The sequence below is a fragment of the Ailuropoda melanoleuca genome, chromosome 10, assembly GCF_002007445.2.
Source record: "Ailuropoda melanoleuca isolate Jingjing chromosome 10, ASM200744v2, whole genome shotgun sequence".
NCBI classification, from domain to species: Eukaryota; Metazoa; Chordata; class Mammalia; order Carnivora; family Ursidae; genus Ailuropoda; species Ailuropoda melanoleuca.
Genome location: NC_048227.1, coordinates 81,243,222 through 81,264,832, shown reverse-complemented (window position 1 = coordinate 81,264,832; position 21,611 = coordinate 81,243,222). Strand labels below are relative to the sequence as shown.

The 21,611-nt window shown below is 35.9% G+C and overlaps 1 protein-coding gene across 2 annotated transcripts in view; it reads left to right on the top strand.

The window, feature by feature from the left end:
* The window catches only part of HBS1L (HBS1 like translational GTPase), an 81,899-nt gene that overhangs the window by 41,257 nt on the left and 19,031 nt on the right, over positions 1 to 21,611 (top strand). The window contains exons 5-11 of one of the 2 annotated variants that reach the window (XM_002915075.4): positions 5,958 to 6,066; positions 10,576 to 10,835; positions 11,296 to 11,461; positions 14,130 to 14,247; positions 18,739 to 18,885; positions 20,829 to 20,903; positions 21,459 to 21,576. In XM_002915075.4, coding sequence (XP_002915121.1) covers positions 5,958 to 6,066; positions 10,576 to 10,835; positions 11,296 to 11,461; positions 14,130 to 14,247; positions 18,739 to 18,885; positions 20,829 to 20,903; positions 21,459 to 21,576 — 993 coding nt within the window. The remainder of the gene's footprint in view (positions 1 to 5,957; positions 6,067 to 10,575; positions 10,836 to 11,295; positions 11,462 to 14,129; positions 14,248 to 18,738; positions 18,886 to 20,828; positions 20,904 to 21,458; positions 21,577 to 21,611) is intronic. The other variant, XM_034669173.1, reaches the window with a different exon arrangement.

Genomic DNA, 21,611 nt, shown 5'->3' with positions numbered 1-21,611 from the left:
ATCAAAGATAACTTGCAAAAGCAATAGAGACCATCTGATGTCTTCAAAATGTAAACTCTTAGGGGTTAATCATTAAACTCTATTGAATGTTTGTTGTGGGTAGAACACTGTTGTCATGTGCTGTGGACTATGTGAACATATGTATAAGACAGTTACTACCCTCCCAAGAGCTGGTAGTGTAATACTGAGTGTGCTTTAAGGCCAATGAAATAAATTAGAGGCAGGTAAATCATGTGGATATGCAAGCTTATGTTTTCGGTAAATTCAGCAAGAGTATGACAGTTGTGTAGTGCTGGGCAGATTGAGCTTTGTATCCTTTAAAAGGCATATACATTGAAAAAGATCTTCAGAACAAGAAACCTAGATAATTTTGTATTTAAGAGAAAACTTAGACACTGCTGTTTAGATCTCAGTCGAGAAAGGAAGCGGTGGAGCCCCGGAGGAAGCAGCCCATCAAGGAGTAACTACAGGGACAAAAGAAGGCTTTTAGAGACAACTGGAGTATGAGAAAGGTGAATTGGACAGGTAGGGTGAGATGATTAAGTGCAGGTCCTGCCACTTATTATGAAGTCACTTAATTTCCTTGTGTCATTTTTTTGGTCTATAAAATAAGCAGGTTAGGCTTGCTCAACTGGGGAAGCTGTTTCTTTCATCCAAATGAAAAATCAGAATGATGATTGATTCTCCTCCATCTCCTAGAGCCTGAACACTAGTCACTAATATGTAAATCTTCAAAATGCGTATCTTTTTGTGACTTGGTTTTACATGACTGGAGGGAGGATGTTGATTATTTTCCTTTGGAACGGCACCTTTTACTTTTACCTCCTAATAGGCTATTTGATTTAAAAATCATTTTAGTGGTTTGGGAGTCATAGACATACATTGGACTAGAAATCACTTAATTCATTGTAACAGACGGTCCCCACTTACAGTGGTTCTATTTAGATGTTTTGACTTTACAGTGGTGCTGAAGTGATACGCATTCAGTAGAAACCATACCTTGAATTTGAATGTGGTGCGATCTTCCCTCGTGATGCTGGGCAGTGGTCGCGAGCTGCAGCTTCCAATCCGTCACCTGATCACGGGGGTCAACAGCCAATATGCTTATAGCCATTCTGTACCCACACAGCCATTCTGTTTTTCACTTTCAGTACAGTAGTCAGTAAATTACATGGGAAACTCAACACTTCACTAAAAAGTAGGCTTTGCATTAGATGAGTTTTCCCAACCATAGACCAATGTAAACGTTCCGAGCATATTTAAAGTAGGCTTAGGTGTATTAAATGCATTTTCACCTTACGATATTTTTAGCTTATGATGGGTTTATTGGGATGTGACCCCACTGTAAGTTGAGGAAGATCTGTAGATGAGAAAACTGGAAGTAGCGAAATTAAGGGAACCACTCAAGCTGTAAGGTAGGTAGTAGCTAAGTAGTGGCAGAGCAGGACCCAGAATCCACGCTTCTTTTTCCTGTGCAAGTATTCATTCCATACTGACATTTTTTCGGACTTTCTGAAAATTTAATGCTCAGTTTTTTGAGGTTGTTATTCAGTGAATGAGTTTCTAGTTGGTTGGGGAATATGGGAGAACACAGTAAACATTTCATACTTTTATGTGATGGATTCAAATTCTCATATGTATCTCTTGGTGATCCGTGACTGGTTATTTTAGTTATTAGCTCACTTCTGACCTGTTTGTAGATTTTGCCTGGCATTGGCGTGATGGTAATTATGAGAGGAACTTTGTAATGTGGTTGGATAAGTGCAAGTGTATCACATTGCTGTTGACAAGAGCTCAGTGGAAAATTTGTGGAATGTATCTTTTATCTTTGTGGATAACACCAAATTGAAATTAACATATTTCCAAAATAGCCCAAGTCAAGTTTCTCTCTCAAGGGGAGGGTTCTAGAGTTGGAATTACTGAACCCCTTGAAATAGCGTGCAAAATTTTGTGTGTATGGTGCATTTTTCTGGCAAGCGTGTCCCATTGTTTTTGTGAGCTTTTTCAAAGAGGTGTGTGACCTAAATAAAAAGATTTCAGAACCACTGGTTTAAAGGGTGAAATTCAGATCTATAATACTAGACTTATTTTACTCTGAGAAGAAAAAGACTTTCACTTAACCGAATTTTTGAATTACTACATCTTGTGTTTGATGTCTTATATATAAGAATCGCTAGAAATGAAAAGAATATATATTTATTGCATCCCCAGAAATACTATGGGGTCATATTCTGATTTTTGTGCTTAAGACCTATGTCATTTTAGTTTTTGTTTTTTTTTTTAAAGTCAGAAGTACAGTTTTTCAGTGTACTAAATGTGTACGAAATGGGAATTAGTCCTGGATAGCCTGGATTGAGACATTTTTGTGCTTTTTTGGGTCTTTTCCCCTATTCTTCTGACAGAGGCCAAAATCTACCATGCCTCTTCTCCTTGCCTTAGGATGTCCTCCCTTTCTACACACACCACCACCAGCACCACCACCACCATCAATGCAGTTTGTCCTCCTTTTTCATCCCTGTCTCATCTCTCACTCCTTTCTACTTTTGCTATAACTTTGGAACTGGTTTTTCCATAAAAATCAAACCCCTCTGTAATTCTCCATCTGTTTTCCAAGTGGTTTTTCCACTTGCCTTACTTCCCTTATATTCTCTCAAACCTCAGGGTCTGGAATATCAACTTTGTTCTCTTTGCTGCCTTTTCCAATCCATTATTCCATCATTCTTTTTGTTTGTTTCCCTGAAGTCCCTGCTCCTTTGAGATTCTCGTCTTTTGCCTAAATCCTCACTGCTATCATTTATTGAACAACCTCATGTCCACTCTTCCTTGTTCATTGAATACTGGCAGTTGGCTTACAGTTTTCTTCTGCACCCTCAGCTCTTGATGATGATAGCTTACTTGTCCATCAGTGTGGAAAAACACCAACAAATGCCACAAGTGGACTTTGAGTTCCTTGACCACTTGATTTCCAGTGACCTTCACTTCCTCAGCAATTCGCTCTAATTCCCCTCCTCCAGAATCACGAATTCACAGGCCTGTTCTGACCACGACCACCTCGTTGTGCTTCTCAGATCATGACCTTTTCTTGACCTGTGGACCTCTCTTCTCTATCCCCGTGCATCAGTACTCTACCTCTGTCATTTTATTTGTTTAATCCCACTTAGGATTCATGATTGATAATTTCAATAACTTTTCCTCCCATTTTGCCAATACCTTTACCTGCCTTATTTCTCTGCTTTCTTCTTGCACCTATTGGGTAGAAACATAACACTGAATGAAGCAGTTAGTCTTCGTTGTGCCTGTTCCTAAATGGCTGAGCATTGGTAGAAAAAAATCACAAAGGAAGATTGATTCCCTTATAAATACATTATCACAGATCTTTTTAAAAGATGTTTTTATTTGAGTGTAGTTGACCCACAATGTTACATTAGCTTCAGGTGTTATCACAGATCTTAAGTGGGCCTTCAGTACTGTTCAACAATTCTTTGTGCAAAGATTATTGGAAACGATTTGCTTCACCAGTCCTTTTACTTTCTTGTTCACCCTCAGTCTTCCCAGGTAACTGGTGACAGAGAAAACGTTTGCTATTTGCAGAGAAAATAGAAGCTAACCATTATGAATTTTCATCTTCCGGCTCCTCAGTGCACAAACCTACCTCCTATTACAGTAAAAAGAGCCCTTCGCCTGTCAACATTTAGATTCGGTCTGTGCTTCATATCCCGTCCCTTTCTGCCTTCTCAGGAATTCTAAAATATCTAATGTGATCTTTTCTCTTCCTAATATTTTCAACCAGCCCCTCTCAGTTCTATCCTTTCTATCAGCTGACCCTTTTGCTACCATTCTACCATAGCCCTACCTTTCCAGCCAAACTTTTTAAGTGAGTCATTTGCACATATCTGTAATCGCTCATCTAAAGCCCTTGGGACCAGCGTTGACTCAGAAATCAGAAGTTTTGGGATTTAGAAAAGCATCACCATGCTTGTACTACCTGTGGTGTGATAATCTCAGTGGGATGGGGGGTAGCACCCTATAATTATCACGTTGTGATTTCTGACCTTGAAATGTATGGCTTTTCACTTTAAGTGGGATAAATAACGGCTACAAATAGCTTTCATGTCAGTCCAGGTCAGGTTTTGCTTCCAAGTTAAAACGAAAACCTTAATTTTCCAGAGCTTTCAGGTTTTGGAATTTCGAATAAGAGATTGTGGCCAGGTACTGCCTCTGTTTTCTCATCTTCACTTTTTTTTTTTTTAACCCATTGTGGCTTTTCCTTCTCTCACTTCTCTCAGATGGCTCTTACTAACTCTACCAATGACCTTCATTTGATGTGATCATGTCACTAGTGAATGTTTCTCCAGACTCAGGTGGTGCCAGCTCCATCAAACACTCTTCTCCCAGCTTCCTTGGCACCCCCGACCCCGGCCCTCCTCAGTCACCCTTTTGCAGGCTTATTGTCCTCTATCTTGTGACTAAAGGCTGGGTTTCTTTCAAGGCCCTGTCCTAGGACCACTTCTGTTCTTACTCTCTATTCACTCGCTTTGTGATCTCGCTTAGGTCTGTGCCTTCGACTATTAATTATGTGCTGGTGAATCACAGATAGACGCTCCAGCCCACACCTCTCCTTGAGCTTGACTCTGTCTTTTCCTCTCTTCTTCCTGTCACTTGCTTACATTGTTTTGGTGGCTTCCGTTTTTGTTAGAACAAGTGTTAGGCTCTGTGGCATGGCCTGAGGACCCCAGCACGGCCTGGCCACTGCCCCCGCTTCAGCCTCAGTTAGTGGGCTGTGTTCCCTTTTCCTCTGCTTTTACTTCCTCTGAGGTCCCACGCCAAGTCCCACAGCACAGTCACTGTACCAGCTACTCTCTCTGGTCACAGTGCTCTTCCTTTCTGTGTAGGTCATTCCTACTCATTTTTGCATCATTGCTCAACTCTTAACTTTCCTGTGGAAGCTCTCTAATTTGGGTCCCCTATCACCAAACCTTATGACACCATGTACCCATTCTAACACTAATAACAGTTTTATTTTTGGTCAGTTAGTACACTTTCTCCACTAGATGTAAACTCTCTCAGCACAAGGATTACATCTGCTTTTGTTCACCATTATATTTCTAGCATAGTGCTTGGCATATAGTAGGCAAATAGCAAACGTTTTGTATGCATTATATACATTAATTTATCTTTTCTAACTTAAAAAGTAATTTACGTATATATATATACTAGTGTAGCATGTGCAGTTTCCAGTTTTAAGGGGACTCAGTCCTGATGGTAATGTTACTGAAAATTATAAAGATACGTTCTAAAGAATTCCATGAATCACAGATATATATTTTTTAAATATCAAATGCATAAAAGTCTTTGATCTAGCTCATAATTGATCTTGTTCTTAATTCACTTTTTCTATATTGACCTCTTCCCCCATATTCTTGTTAGGTATCAACTATCTTACTAAGCCTAGTATTGTGCACAAGTAGAATATATACAGTGTCCGGCACAATTCAGCAGCCTCTTAATTTGCTCATCAGTTTATAGGTATCATGGGCTTAAAAATAGCTTAGCCATCTGCTAACTGACCAAACAATTTTAGTAGTGTGAAAGGGTGTGGTAGGAGAGAGGGATCTAAGGTCTAGGTATTCTGTCAGAGCAAGGCTTGGTGCAGAAACCACCTTGTGACCTCTTAATACTGAAACTTAAGAGTCAGTTCAAAATTAGGAAGAGATTTGGTGGAGGTTAAGCATAGCAGAGTCCCAATAGTAGGGGATTTCCCAGAATATAAGGTGACAAAAGAATTTCAGCATTTTATTGTTCATTAAATTTTTTTTAGAGAAAAGAATATGTATAAAGATATATATTCTATAAAACTTAATTATCATGCTATATATTTATGTAATATATAATGTGTACCAAATTTTCTAGAAATCAGCTTTAATTAATTAGCCTTTTACATTTTACTCTCTAATTAGGAAAATCAGTAGACTCCCAGTCATCTCGAAGTGAATCTGAAATTGTGCCCAAAGTTGCTAAAATGACTGTGTCTGGAAAGAAGCAAACTATGGGATTCGAAGTGCCTGGGTAAGTTCTTAAGCCCTTCCCCATCTTTTTTTGGAAATCGGTATTGTCTTCCCCTAGACTCTAAGAAAGAGAACCTACTTTAATAAATTTTGTATGATGTGTCAGTAAGGTTGAAGTATCATGGGTCCTCAGTGTGACATGGTACAAAGAAAAGGGAATGAGAAATTAGGTTTGCATATTTAATAATATGCGCGTTACTTAATCTTTCACTGTCAGTTTCCTCATAATAAATAATTTTGAGCAAATTATCTATTTTGTGAAGTCTAGCACTCCTTCTACCACTAGATGGTGTAAGTAAGCAGTGTTTGGGAATTAAATGGGTTGGTGAATCATGTAATCATTAATGAAGAATTTTTTTCTAACTGTAATCTTTAAACTCTTAGATTTTCAGGTTGAATGAAATGGATCACTAGAACAAAGGCACAAAATATGAAACATACCTAGAATTTCAAATCTGTTGAGAAATTATAGTTCCTACATTAGTAGCACTCATTTGTTCTTATCACAATCTCGAGGATTCTCCCAAGATTTTTTTTTTTTAAGATTATATTTATTCATTTGAGTTAGAGAGAAACAGAGCACAAGCAGGGGGAGAGGGAGAGGGAGAAGCAGACTCCCTGCTGAGCGGGGAGCCCGAAGTGGGGCTTGATGCCAGGACCTGGAGGTCATAACCTGACCTGAAGACAGAGGCTTAACCATCTGAGCCACCCAGGAGGCCCTCCCAAGAGTTTTTGTAGGCAAGGGAAGTTGGTTGCTTGAGGCTTAACAGAACAGTTAACTTTAAAACTCTTTAAAACATTAACTTTAAACATTAACTTTAAACCTCTTTAAAAACTTTCAGATTGTTTAATCATTTGTTAAACCCATTACTTATAAATTGTACATATATTTTGTCTGTCATTTAGATAGATAAGAATCACTGTTGTCAAATGTAAACAAAAAATAGAGTAGCCTTATTTTTCCTCCCTTACAACATTGTTCTATCTAAATTAATGGAAGTTTCATGATTCTTGGCTGTGGAGAATCTTCATGACCACTTAGTTCAATTTTTTTGATTTTATAAAAGCAATTCTTGATTTAGATTCCAATTCAGTGAAAGAAAGAACTCCATAACCAGGACAGAGTAAGTGTTCAGTGTATGTTGAATGATTGGATGAATGAATTAAAATGAATGACATATTAATTTGGGTAACTGTAGCCCATTACAAAAATTTTGAGTCCTCATTTAGTTACCAAAAGTTTAATATATATGTCTTTTCTCTTTGAATTGGAGTTGGGTTGTCAGAATCACACATTTCTTTTTTATTCTTGTGTCTTGGGAACCATTTAATCCTATAATGGGATTATTTCCATTGAGAGGAAAAAAAATGAATAGAATACTCAGTCCTTATTCTAAGGATTTTATAATCTTTTTGCAAAAGTTTTGGAAATCTTTGAAAGCAACATGCAAATAAGCCCAAATTAATGTATCATATTAGAAGTAAGTGCATAGTTATCTATGGGAATAATTATAAAAAATAATGGATAATAGATGATCAAGAAAAACATACTAAATACAAGTAAATAATTCTTGACAACCTAACTCTGTATTTCACAAGTGTAATGCAAGCCTTTTACAACCTTACAAGACTACATGCTTCATGAGGCCAGGGACCATTAATGTTTATCATCATATTTCTTTCATAGAATAGTTTATTTATTGATCAGAATCCTTGGGGAAATACATTTTATTTTAAAAATAAACGCCTGGGTCGCTCAGTTGGTTAATCATCTGCCTTTGGCTCAAGTCATGGTCCCAGGGTTCTGGGATCGAGCCCCATATGGGGCTCCCTGCTCAGTGGGGAGCCTGCTTCTCCCACTCCCTCTGTTGTTTCCTCTGCTTGTGCTCTCTGGCCGTCTCTCTTTCTGTCAAATAAATAAATAAAATCTTAAAAAATAAATAAATAAATAAACAAAAAAAACCTGGAAAAATGTAAAGGTGAAAAAACAGCCTGTGAGTCAATATTTATAGCTCTGGGAGAGAAGTCTTCAGAACATGAGAAGTCTGTAGGTACAGATCAGGATACCCAGAAATGCATAATATTGCTTAAGGACCAAGCTGTATTTGTATTAAATACGTACGTAGGATTTTTTAGGAAGTTTATACTAAGGATAATACTTAGGCTGTTATTTTGATTTGATCTTGAGGAAGCACAGAGAAACATAATGAAACACTTTTGAGTCAAGATTTCAGCATCATAAATACCTACATAGTGTGATTCCCAATGGCAGCTCATAAAAAAGGGGTAGTGTGTTGCTTAGAAGAAACTAAAACAGCAAACTTTTCCTTCACTAATATTAAAGATGGTAAAAGCCTCTCTAGAAAAAAGCTTATTTAAGTATAAATGGTTAGAACCTTGCATAGAGTACAGATACTCTTAAATTTAAATTAGCTTCCCAGTCTCATTTAAATAAATGAAGAAGAAAGGTTAAGCCTCTAGATTCATGTAGAAGTATTCCTAATTTTGGAAGATGGTTTAGGAAGAACACCAGAGTAGTCATTCTATAATAATAGATAAGTTTACAAAATTGTATCAGAAAGCACCTGAAAAACATTCAACCAACTTACTCCTTTTTTCACATCAGTCAGTAGTTACAGCCTTTTCAGGCCTCATCTTAGAAAATTTTCAAAACCTTAAAATACTGAATTTTACTTTGTAATATGTAGAAGTTTTTAGGAAACACAGACTTACCTAGGATGCTTTTTAATTACTTTGGTCACTTCCTTCTAACAGTATACAATTTAGTGAACTAATTCGTATTTTACCCAGAATTTATTTTGTTTCCATGAAACCAAGAGAAGAGCAAACCTTTCACGTTACTGAGTTGTAAATGAAACGATCAAGTCAGACCCATGGTTTGTGAAGCCCTTCCTACGCTGGGCCAGCTGGGCCTCTACCCACTGTCAGCCATAGCCATTCTGTTTGGATCTCTTCTCCACACTGGTCTTAATGTAAACTTTCCTTTGAAGAAAAGCTTCTATAACTAAAAACAGATTTGAAACCAGAAATTGTGATTTCTCCCAGGTCTGATCAGAACCAGAACCCATGTCTAGTTATTTTGGTTGAACACTTTTATTATAATTTGTAGGGTTTTTTCAACTTGTCTAAATGCAGAGTTATCATGTTTTGGTTTTAGAACTAGCTGTGGTCATTCAAATGTTTGCAAATTATAGTCTAAGATTTCATTTAATTTAGCCTGTTGGAATCCTTTAAAAGAACTGGAGTCTTTTCCACATACTTACATTTCCCCTGTGGATCGAGATGAAGCTAATCTGTCTACTCCGTGTTAACAAATGAACACCAAAATTGTTAGTAGAGACTTACAAAAGCAAGAGAAAAGGGGAGTGGATAGAAGGCTTTTAATGAAGTTGCAAATATAACTAATGTGACTCTTTCCTGAGGACTAGGATGAAGGGTCAGTGTTCAGCACATAAAAATGCCCTGAGAGGGAAAAATAAGTCTGTTTTTTGTTATAGTGGACAAGAAGAAAATAATGTACTATTCTCACATAAACTGCTTTTTGTATGTAATTCTTTGCCAGTTCCAAATTGAATTGGATAGAATTGGTTTCATTCTTAAAAACTTGCTATTTAACCTGTTCTTTGTCCTATTTCTATTTATCTGTGTCACAGAAAGGAATGTAAAGTATATCGTAGTCTGGTTGGTTAGATCACATTGCTGCTAGCTGTCCATGGGATAGATAGCACTGATATAGTTTCTGTAGATAACTGTCAAAGAGCTAATGAACTAAGGTCAGTGTTTACTTTTGGGGGCATCATCATTATCAAAGAGCGAATAAGTTATGCTAGATGGCCTGGTTTCTACTTTATGTATTTGAGTCCCTGACTGGATTGTAAGCTTTTGGGATTAGTAGATAAATTTCTCATCTGCATCTTCTTTTCTTCTCAACATCAATGCTTAGTAGAAGTTGTAGTTTTTAGAAAATCAAGTATTAGTTTAATTAATGAATTAAAAACTTATTGCTGAAGGTATTAAGAAAATGTAGACAGAGCTATCTCCCTTAAGGATAGCGTTTGAGCAAAAAAGATTGTTAAGTCTCTGTCCTGTTGGAAGAGTTAGGGATAAAACTAATTTTTTTAAATACTGCTTTATCTCTGGGAACACATTTAGCGCCAGGTTTTACAAAATATCTCCATTATGCCATCTGTTTTGATATGATTATATGACTAAGGCTATGGCCTTGAATTCAGTTATTTTACAGGATATTTTCTTCTTATCTTAATGTTTGCTGGACTGTTTTTCTCTTGGGATCCTCCAAGGCTGTATTTATGTGGTTTGGGTCAAGCTACTTATCATTTCCACCTTGACAGACTAACCACTTAGCAGAGATCATTTTTGGTCTGCAAGTATAAGGAATAGGAAGAGACAACTTCTCTGCCCTTCTGACCTTAGAGGATGTCAGTTGAGTTGGTTTAAACACTTTTTTTCCTATCTCTGCTTTCTGTAGAGTAACCGAAGAAAATGGTCATAGTTTCCACACACCTCAAAAAGGACATCTTAGTGAAGGAACCAGCATTGCTGCTTCTGATGTTCCTGACACTGTTTCTAAATCACTTCTTCCATCCCACACCATTCAAACATCAGAAGAGCAGAGTTCAACACCAACGCCGGTGAAAAAGTCTGGCAAGCTGAGGCAGCAAATAGATGTCAAAGCGGAACTGGAGAAGCGGCAAGGAGGGAAGCAGCTCCTCAACTTGGTGGTCATCGGTAATGTCCTTTGTTCCTCTGGGTGGCCGTTCACCTCTGCCTTAGCCTGGCCACTTCCTGGTGGCAGCATGGACGCTCGTTCCTGCTCTGGGTTTCTGTATGGGTGTAAATGGACACAAGCAAGGAGGCGTCGCATCATAATGCTTTCTAGTCACCCCGGGGAAATGATGCCAAGTTGCCAAGGAGGTCATTAGACTTGCTTGTGGCATTTTCATTTTGCGAACGTTTAGAAAATGCAATGTCTTATTGACATTTTGAATTTCCAAAAGTCAAGGACATTTCCCCCCCTCTCTAAAGAGATACTCTTTTTTTCTCCATTTACTTTATCATTTGATAAAAATTGGTATTTATCACTCTAAACACTGACATGAACTATTGGATTACATATTCATGCAATGCCTCAATGTGAACAGCGTCTGGAATATGTACCTAGTATTAATCCTGAATCAATTTTCCTTAGGTCATGTTGATGCTGGGAAAAGTACTCTGATGGGCCATATGCTTTATCTTCTGGGTAATGTAAACAAAAGAACTATGCATAAGTATGAACAAGAGTCTAAAAAGGCTGGCAAAGCTTCGTTTGCATATGCATGGGTCTTGGATGAGACTGGCGAAGAAAGGGAAAGGTAGTCACTATATTTCAAAATTTTCAGTTTGAAATGATATATAGTCTTTTAAATAAGTATGTAGTATGTGTTGAATATGTATGAAACATGCCATGAAATATTTTAGAAACTTCTTTTAGAGAAAAGCTTTTAATTACCAGGGAAATATTTTTATTGTAGTTTCCATTATATCTATATGCATTTTCTACTCTTCCAAATTCTATGAGAATAGTTGAAAAGAATGTTTATCAAAAAAAAAAAAACCAACAAAAAAACCACACACAGAAAAAGACATTAAAAATCCTTAGTTATTCTGTGGGAGAAGGTTCAGTTGTTCCTTCCCTAAGTATATGTCAAATTGACTTGATTTTGAATTAAAATTATGAATAGGACTAAATTTTGTATAAGGTAACTTTAAGGAGAGGTAACTACTGTCTTCTGTCTGGAATTAAGATGACCAGTAAATTTAAATTAGCAAACTTTATTCATCTTTATACTTTCTGTTGTATGTTTTTTATGAGATAGAGTCAACAAACTAGTAACTAAACCTACTTCCTACCATAGAGAGTTAATCTAGTCTATTACTGTGCCCAGTGCTGACTCTGTAGGAGAGAACAGCTACCCATATGCCTCTGGCCAAAGTATTTCTTTTGAAGTCATTTTAGAGTGGTGGTCTGCATCATGTTGGAACTGTCAGGGATGGGGAAGCCAATGGCACCTTTGTCGGGAAAGAAAGAGGACACCTAGTAAGTGAAATGGCAGGTATATCAACTGTGTCAGAATAATGACTAAAGACTCTGAAGTCCTCTGAAAGTCCTAAATCAACAAAGAAATTATTCCATGTTCCATATCTTCCTTATGAGTACGATTAGAGAATATTTTTGGATTTTCATACTTTTAAAAAAGTGTGTATTTATTTTCTTGCGGAGTCTTGAATAGTTTACATTATAATATATAAGGTAATTCTCAATAAAGGGAGGCACAATATTCCTTAGCTCTTCTGATAAACAGAATTTTATATCATGGTGGGTTTTTTTTTCTTGGAGATGGTCTTTTTTATTCTATATCGCATCATAAGCTTGTTTTCCAACCTAGTAAGGAAAATTAGTTGGCTGCAAATTTTGGGAAAATGAATATTGGAAAATAATGGAATTTTTGTATGATGTCAATGTTAGAAGACTTAGTAATTTCCACCTATCAGCTTACCGAACAGATTATTAAAATATATGGCTCTTTAGTTGTATTTGTGTCGTCGGTTAAGTAGGTAAAGAGACTGAGAGCAGTAAAATTTAAGTTAGAATAACTTGTTTGAATTTACTTAATATATGAGTTGAGCTGGCAAGTGAGCTAATTATCTAATTCCTAGAATAGTCAATAATTTTAGTGGGCTTTTTATTTTTATTTTTAATTTTTGATAATACATCTACTGGTTCGCTGTTTTGCTGCTGGTAGTTTTCTATTGCTCGACATGATGCAATTTTAGAATATTCTTTGGTTCTGTAGATAGCAGATGCTTCTAGATACATAATGAGAGTTTTAACTCACCACTGTATATTCCTTAATAGCATTTCAAAAATACAATGTGTTACTTACCCCATCATGTTAAATATTTATAAATTGTCTGTTCTCATATGTTGAACAGAAATTAGTAAAATGAGTGACATTTTTATATCCTTGGGTTACAAATGCAGACCCGAGCTGGCTCAAGAGTGTATTCTGGTCAAAGCAGTCTAGGGAGGAGCTCAGAATAAGTCTTGGTTTATCAGTATTCTAGGCAATTATTTGAGGATTATTAGAAAGAATTAAGCATCATTTTCACCAAGTCAAATGGCCCATTGTTATAGATTAAGCTAGAATGACTTGATCAAGGAGACCCACAGTTACATTACCACCCCGCTAGGGGAGACACATAAATTATTATAATTGTCAGAACCCTTGGTAGTAAAAGGGAGTGCTCATTCATTATTCTGGACTGTTTGGGGCAAACCAGGATGAATGATTACCCAGTTTATTGCCCACCCGATTTCCCTTTCCTGTTGTCTGGAAAGGCTCAGTACCTTTGTAGACCCTCCCTGGGCTTTCTTATAAACTGAACCTACATTTTTGTGGCTAGGAAGAGGCACTGTGTTGGTCTCCAAGAAGGACGAAGTGAGGTGTGAAACAAACTACTGTTTATCTCTCAATTTTTAAAAAATTTGCTATCTCCTTTGATATTTCCTTTTTTCTAAATGTGTGACATACTGACCTACCTTGCAAATGGAAGTTTTATAAGTTTATTTTTATAATTAGTGAAGCATCTACATATGAAGATGAGGAAAACTGCCTGCTCATGCTCCCCTTTACTGTCTCTTGTGTGCAGTGTTTACTGTTTCTTCCTCCAGAGGTGTCCCCATATAGCTTTCCTTGTTCACAGTCTACCTAGCCTTTTACCAAAAGAAAAAAAAAAAAGAAATGGGAATTATCCAGCATTTTGATTAAGCTCTTGCTGTGTCCACAACCATATTTTAAAGCCATACACATGTAATTCTGTTACAGCAGAAATTCTAGCCCCAATTGAATAGCTTAATTTGTCAAGATAATAGACTGTGTGATAAAATTCCCATTATTTCTTAAGAATTTAGACTGTTATTTAGCCCATAGCACTGATTATTTCTATAGTGTGTTCTAACCATTTTATGTTTTCTTTAAGGGGAGTAACAATGGATGTTGGTATGACAAAGTTTGAGACCACAACCAAAGTTATTACATTAATGGATGCTCCAGGCCATAAGGATTTCATTCCAAATATGATTACAGGAGCAGCCCAGGTACCAGATAGTTCCTAAATTATACTACACTGATTGTACATACTATTTCCTGATACTGAGCTTATAGTTCTAGGATTATAACTTTTAAAATATTTTGAAATTAAAAATTTTAACTTTTGAAAAAATTTGAAAAAATAAAGATTGTTTTTTTATGATCTTATTGGTACTATGTAAAACTTTTCTAATATTATATAGAAGTAAATGTGTAAAAGCTATGAATTTCTTATAGTAAAAATAAAGGTAACACAGTTGAGATATAGTTTTATATTATATTGATAAGTTGGAGTGAATATTTAAATATCTGCATTTTTACTGTATTTATATTTAAGGCCTGTATCTTTAAAGTGCTGATTTATGCAGAGACAGTGAAGCTTGGGACTTTTGCCCCTGTGGTTTATTTACTTTCTTTGTAGGATTAAAAAACAGTTGCAATTTGTAGAATTACATGATTCTTAAGGATACTGAAAAAAATCAAAGATAATAACTTCAAATAATTAAAACAATGAAAATAGCACTGCACCTAGAGGACATGGATATTTTTTTAATAAAATATGATTATTGGAAGAGTTCAAAAGTTGCTTGTGTCACTTGGCAAAAAGTATGACTTAAGCAATTGGCCATTTTCTGAGTTCTTAACATCTATTTAAAGGGAATGTTCATATGAGCATTCGTCAACCTAGAGAGGATGTTACATAAATAAATTAGAATATATTTGAAGATAAATGAGAGAATATTCTATTTTAGGAAGTTGATACATAATTTCAGAATATTAATTTTAGGCCCATGGACTGAACAAGATATTGAAGATTGAAAATTAATTATCACTCTTGATTGAGTACCAAATAGGGGCTAGACACTGGATGGAGTGTTTCATATATATTTAGTTTAATCCTTATAACGAAGGTACATATTATCTCTATTTTATTTTCCTTTTTTTTTTTTAAAGATTATACTTTTAAGTACTCTCTCCCCCACAGTGGGGCTCAAACCCACAACCTGGAGACCAAGAGTTGCATGTTTTACCAGCTGAGCCATCCAGGTGCTGCCCCATCCCTATTTTAAATTAGTGTACTTCTCATTTCATTTACCAAAGGATACAATATATTTTCCCCTTGTTTCATTGTGTGTGTGTGTGTGTGTGTGTGTGTATGTGTATGTACTGTACGTATGTTTGTTTTTATTCGATGAATACTTGCTGAATGCCTGCTGTGTGCCAAGCACTATGGTAGGCAGTATAGGGATATGAACTAAGAAGTACGTTTTGATAGTTTAATGGTGGGGGGGGGCAAACATCAAAACAAGGAGTACAGTAAAATGTCTTTTTGAGTCCTAGAATCTTAGAATACAGAATAATCATAAAGATCGTTTATTCCAAACTCCTAATGGAAATAGGATAGGAAAGGATTTCAGAAATTATCTAATTGAATTCTATTATATGACAAATGAAGAAATGGGCTCAACATATTAGGGAAAATACTGGGGTAGGCTTTTAGGGATACAAAGAAAGATGTGGGTATGCAGCTTCTCCTCGGAAATCATGTAGGAAGGTAAAACATATAAAGATGAAAGGCTAACACAAATGTACTATAAGAATATACACAGTATAGTGATAAGGAAAGATCTCTGTAGTGCTGAAAAGGCTTCCTTGATAATGTGTAGGCATTTGAGCTCCCAGAGACAAGCTGCTGCATGAAAAAATAGAGAAATTGCCCGAAATTTTTTAGAGATGGTAATAGGAGAGAGAATTAGGAAGAATACTTATTGCCTTAGATATCTTAATGTCAATTCAATAAATTTCAAAAAAAAATTTTTTTTTTTTTTTTAGATTTTATTTGCTTGCCAGAGACCGAGAGAGAAAGAGAGAGAGAGAGAGAGAGAGAGCGTGCTCACAAGCAGGGGGAGCAGCAGGCAGAGGGAGAAGCAAAGCAGGCTCCCACTGAGCAAGGAGCCCCATGCGGGACTCACTCGATTCCAGGATCCTGGGGTCATGACCTGAACTGAAGACAGATGCTTAACGACTGAGCAACTAAGGCATCCCAATGAATTTTAGATTTTAACCTAAGAAAATAAATACAGTTTGGCAGTTATTAGCGAAACCTGATTAGAAGGAGATTTGCAGTTATTGAGCCTAGGATTTGGAAGGTCAGGGATGGATGCTTTATGTAAACAACATGTACTCTTTGGTGTTTCTGTGAAGTGAGCAGATCTTTACCTTTTTTTAAGTTTTCATTTAAATTCCAGTTAAGATATAGTGCAGTATTATTTTCAGGTGTACAGTATTGTCATTCCACACTCCATAAAACACCCGGAGCTCCTCACTACCGAGTGCACTCTTTTTCTTTTTAAAGTTTTTATTTAATTCTAGTTAGTTACCATACAGTGTAATATTAGTTTCAGGTGGACAGTGTAGGGATTCAACACTTCCACACAAGTAGAATGAGACCCAGCAAGATGACACAATGTGCCCGAGGTGTGGGGCCTGTTGGTGAGTACACATGAGTGAAACAGTTTTCAAATGGATCGCTTCAATTTGTGCTCTTAACCAAGAATTCTTGTTCAAAGAACTGGATCTCATTGAAGAAACTAGGGTTCGACATTTCAAGTCATGAAGGATTGGAAATGAGTTCTGAGCTTAAGGTGAGAAAAAAGGCAGGCATACCTGGGTAAGAATAAAAGGAAAAAGACTGGAAATCATGGTGTAAATTGCCCCACCACAGTATGTGGGTGATTCGTCTAATATAAAGTTCTGTTCAGAGCAAAGTATCTGATAAATTCTTTACTTACTTTATGACCATTTTATTTCTCATGGTGAAGATTATATGGCAATGTATGTGACATTCTTTAAAAACTGGATAGTGCAAACATAAAATGTTGAGGAAACAATGAGGAGGAAAGCTCTTATGGACTCTGTTCAGACTAAAAGGCCAGAGCGCTTCCTGTGGGTGGAAGACCCTCGAGAGAGCGATTATCTAGGTCCATTCTGAGCTAGCTCAGGAGGAGACTGCTGGAGTTCGTCATTACACCCTGGATTAGAGAAAAACAGATTTCTGTGAGAACAGGTAGGCCTGCAAGGCAAAAACCGCAAAGGGGGAAAATGCAAGAGTGCTCCTCTCAAGAACGTCCTGACATTGCATCGACAGAAATACTTCATGTAGACAAAGTGGAGGGACACCTAGGATTGCACAAACCATTCTCTGCAAATTCTCAAAGACTGCATCCACATGATGCAGGTGGAGTCACATAAAGAGGTATCAACCCGGGCACCTGGGTGGCTAAGTAGGTTAAGCGTCTGCCTTCGGCTCAGGTCATGATCTTGGGGTCCTGGGAGCCCTCCATTGGGCTCCTTGCTCAGCGGGCTCCCTGAGCGCCTCCTTGCTCAGAGGGGAGTCTGGTTCTCCCTCTGCCTGCTGCTCCCCCTGCTTGTGCTCGCTCTCCGTCTCTCTCAAATAAATAATTAATTAAATAAAATCTTAAAAAAAAACAACACAAAAGAATAATGGAAACCCATAAAACTAGTGTCAATAAGGCTAAAGAGGAAATGGAACTAAAGCTAATGTTAGCTTTTTTCCTTCTTTTTTTGTATGTAAATGGAGTGTGAGAGGAAAAATCTCTTTCACCTGATTCTCAAAGTGCTCCAGAAAGGTTAGGAAACTTTGTTAAGTCCAGGTTCTTTTTCTCTGCTGTAAAGGGTGAATGTGCTATTTCTGGGTAGCTCATTTATTCAGTTTTTCATCATTATAAATAGTACTCTGGTAAACATCTTTGTTGATTTATAATTCTTGAGGATAAATGCCAGGAAGTGGAAGTGATGGGAAGCAAAATATGTATAATTTTAAGGCTCTTGATACTTACTGTGAAAGTGCCCTCCAGAAAGCTTCCTTCCTTAAACAGGTGGTACGGAAGAATGCCCGTCTCACCGCGCCCTCGCCTGTAGTAAATCATTCTGTCTTTTAAGTCTTGCTTATGTGATTTCTAAAAGTGGGAAAGGGAAAGAATATGTTCATGTATTTTTAATGTCTTTTTTTTTTGGTTTCTAGTGAATTTGAGTTTTTCATGTTTCTTGGCCATTTGTATTTCTTTAGCAAATTGTTTGCTTGTACCCTTTAACTATTTTTCTACAGAGATGTGTCTTTTTTACCTGTTTTAGTAAAGTTCATATTAAGATTATAACTTTTACAAATATCTGTCCCTGTTTACTTATGTTTTAACTGTGTTTCTGTATTTCCTCCTTTGCCTAGATATTTTAATTGCTATGTAATCAAATATGGGAATTTTTTTATTATTTATGCCATTATTTTTGGCCACATGCTAGTATTTTTTTATATTTAAATTTTAATCCATCTGTGTAAGTCTTTTGTTTGATTTGCTTTGGGGTTTGGAGTCAGGTTAGGGTCTGCCTTTAAAATCTAACCACAATTAAGCGACTAATCTGTCCTTTGAATTAAAGTGCTGTGATGTTATTTCTAGTTTTGATTATTTCTTCTTTCTTAGGCAGATGTAGCCATTTTAGTTGTAGACGCCAGCAGGGGAGAGTTTGAAGCTGGATTTGAGACTGGGGGACAGACACGAGAACATGGCCTCTTGGTTCGTTCTCTTGGAGTCACACAGCTTGCTGTTGCGGTCAATAAGATGGATCAGGTATTTGAAGACGAATGAGCATTCGTTTCATTTCAGATGTTAGTTAAGATGTTATCCTGCCATGTTGATGACCTCAGATGACATCTTATTCGTCTGGTGGTCATATTTAAAAGAATTAATTCATGGTCCTCATATTAAATAAATGAGATACAAATAGTTTTTAAGCAAAAAGATGTCTTTCTCTCACTTTCAACATTAATTTTAAAATCTTACCCAAAAACCTGGTGATGTACTATATGTTGGCTAATTGAATTTAAATAAAAAAAAAATCTTAAAATTATTTTTAGGTATAAAATAATACATAATTTAATTTAGTATAAAAAAGCCTGAAATAACCTATATTTCCAATCCCCTTTTTCCCCCCAAAATCTTTTAACATTTTGTTTTGTGCATCCATCCTGTTTATTTTTATAGGTGAAAATATCTTTCTTCATAACGTTGTGTTATAGTCTGTTTTGTTATCTCCTTTTTAAAAAAATGATAATGTTCTTGTGCATGTTTCCAAGTAATTAACTTTTGTATGAACAGGTTGTTTTGATAGCTCTTTTCTAGTCTGTTTTAAAGATATATGTAACTTATTCAGATAATCGCCTATTTGCGAATATTTCCAGGTGTGTGTGTCTGTGTCTGTATGTATTTAGAAATAGCTTATTCTTTGGAAATTTCTGGGCCTAAGGGCATATGCATTTTTAAGACTTGCTATAAAATGACCAAAATGCCTTCAAGAAAAGTTCTAGTTATTTACTCTCAGCATATATGGTATATGCACCTCTTCAAACACTAATCAACACTGCTGTTATTAAGTGATTATTTTCCAATTTGATATGCAAAACATGTCTTTTTTTGTTAACTTAATATACTTTGTATATTTATTAACCATTTATGTTTTTAATTTTGGAATTATTTATATAATTTGCTCATTTTTAAAACTTTTCTTACCAATTTTTAAGTATAATTTACTTATTAAAGATATTAATCCTTTATCTTGTCTTAGATATTTTTCCCAATTTGTTATTTTACTTTTCATTTTGTGTGTTTCTGATATATACTCAAATTTATAAATATTTTCTTTTGATTCTTTTTTTAATGCTTAAGTATATTCTTTTTTTTTTTTTAAAGGATTTTATTTTATTCATTTATTTATTTATTTTTTTAAAGATTTTATTTATTTCTTTGACAGAGATAGAGACAGCCAGCGAGAGAGGGAACACAAGCAGGGGGAGTGGGAGAGGAAGAAGCAGGCTCATAGTGGAGGAGCCTGATGTGGGGCTCGATCCCATAACACCGGGATCACGCCCTGAGCCAAAGGCAGACGCTCAACCGCTGTGCCACCCAGGCGCCCCAATGCTTAAGTATATTCTTACCCTGGGATCAAGTACTTATTCACCTACATTTTTCTGTATAGTTCTTTTACAGTATCATTATTACGCATACCTTTTATTTTCCCTAGTATTTTAGTATGAAAAATTTCAAATACAGAGAATATAAAAAAGAAAAGAATAGTAGAAAGAATTTTACAGTAAATACCATGTAATACCCACTGCTTAAGATTCTTCTACGTACTTCATCACAGCTTTGATTCTTAGTCTATTTGGCTTGGGGAGGTGTATCAGTAATTTTACGTTACTTCAGTAGTTGGTCCGAGCACAGTTTAAGAAATTATTTGCTCTGTCTCCTTAAATTTGAAATCACTTACAGCATATGTAAAAAGTTCTATATGTATTGGAGTTTGTTTCTAGGTTTTCTGTTTTAGGAAAAGTTATTTTTAGATCATATTAATAGTAAGATCTCATATTCTGAGTTTAAATTTTAATAGATCTCATATTTAATAGGTTTTATATTTATACTTTATAGTCTTGATTTTTTTATATTTTATTGCAGAAATTTAAATTTTATATATAGCATGGTCTAAAGCATAGTTTTAAAAATTGAATCTTTATCAGGTTAATTGGCAACAAGAAAGGTTTCAAGAGATTACTGGAAAGCTTGGGCACTTTCTTAAGCAAGCAGGTTTTAAGGTAAGATAATTTTAAATTCATTTAGTTACCTTTAGTCTTGTCTTACTGAAATGGGAGCAGAACCTAATGCTTTGGTGTTCTTGTTAAGTATGTTTAATTTTGTTTGCTTTTATTTCTGCCTGGTATCATGTATATCTTATGTTCTTTGGGTTACTTCACCATAGAAAATTGCACATTTTATAAATTGACTTGGATTTAAAATAAATAAAAGACTTTTCTGCAGCTATTAATTAGGTGGATAGGTTTAGGGAGGTCACAGAGGAATGGAAACTACACTTCCACTACAGTGGAAACTAGTGAAGAGGAATTTCTATGGCAAAATATGAATAAAATATCCCTGTGTTACTAGGTAAAAATGCCTAGTGTTTTGGAACAAATTTGCAAGTTTCCCACAAACTCAAAACAGTTGAAAACTGTTGGTTCAATGATTTCAACTACTTTTTAAAAAGTGCATTGTTGAATTTGCAAACTTGGTGCAGCATGGTAATAGTGAGCCTTTTAACTTTTTGAAAGCAGTGTTGTATTAAGTTTCATATATTCGATCCTTTTTAATAGGAAAGTGATGTAGCTTTTATCCCTACAAGTGGTCTCAGTGGTGAAAATCTAATCACAAGATCTCAATCAAGTGAACTCACAAAATGGTATAAAGGACTGTGTTTATTAGAACAAATTGGTAAGTATACTGCCATACTAATTTTTTTTTTTTAA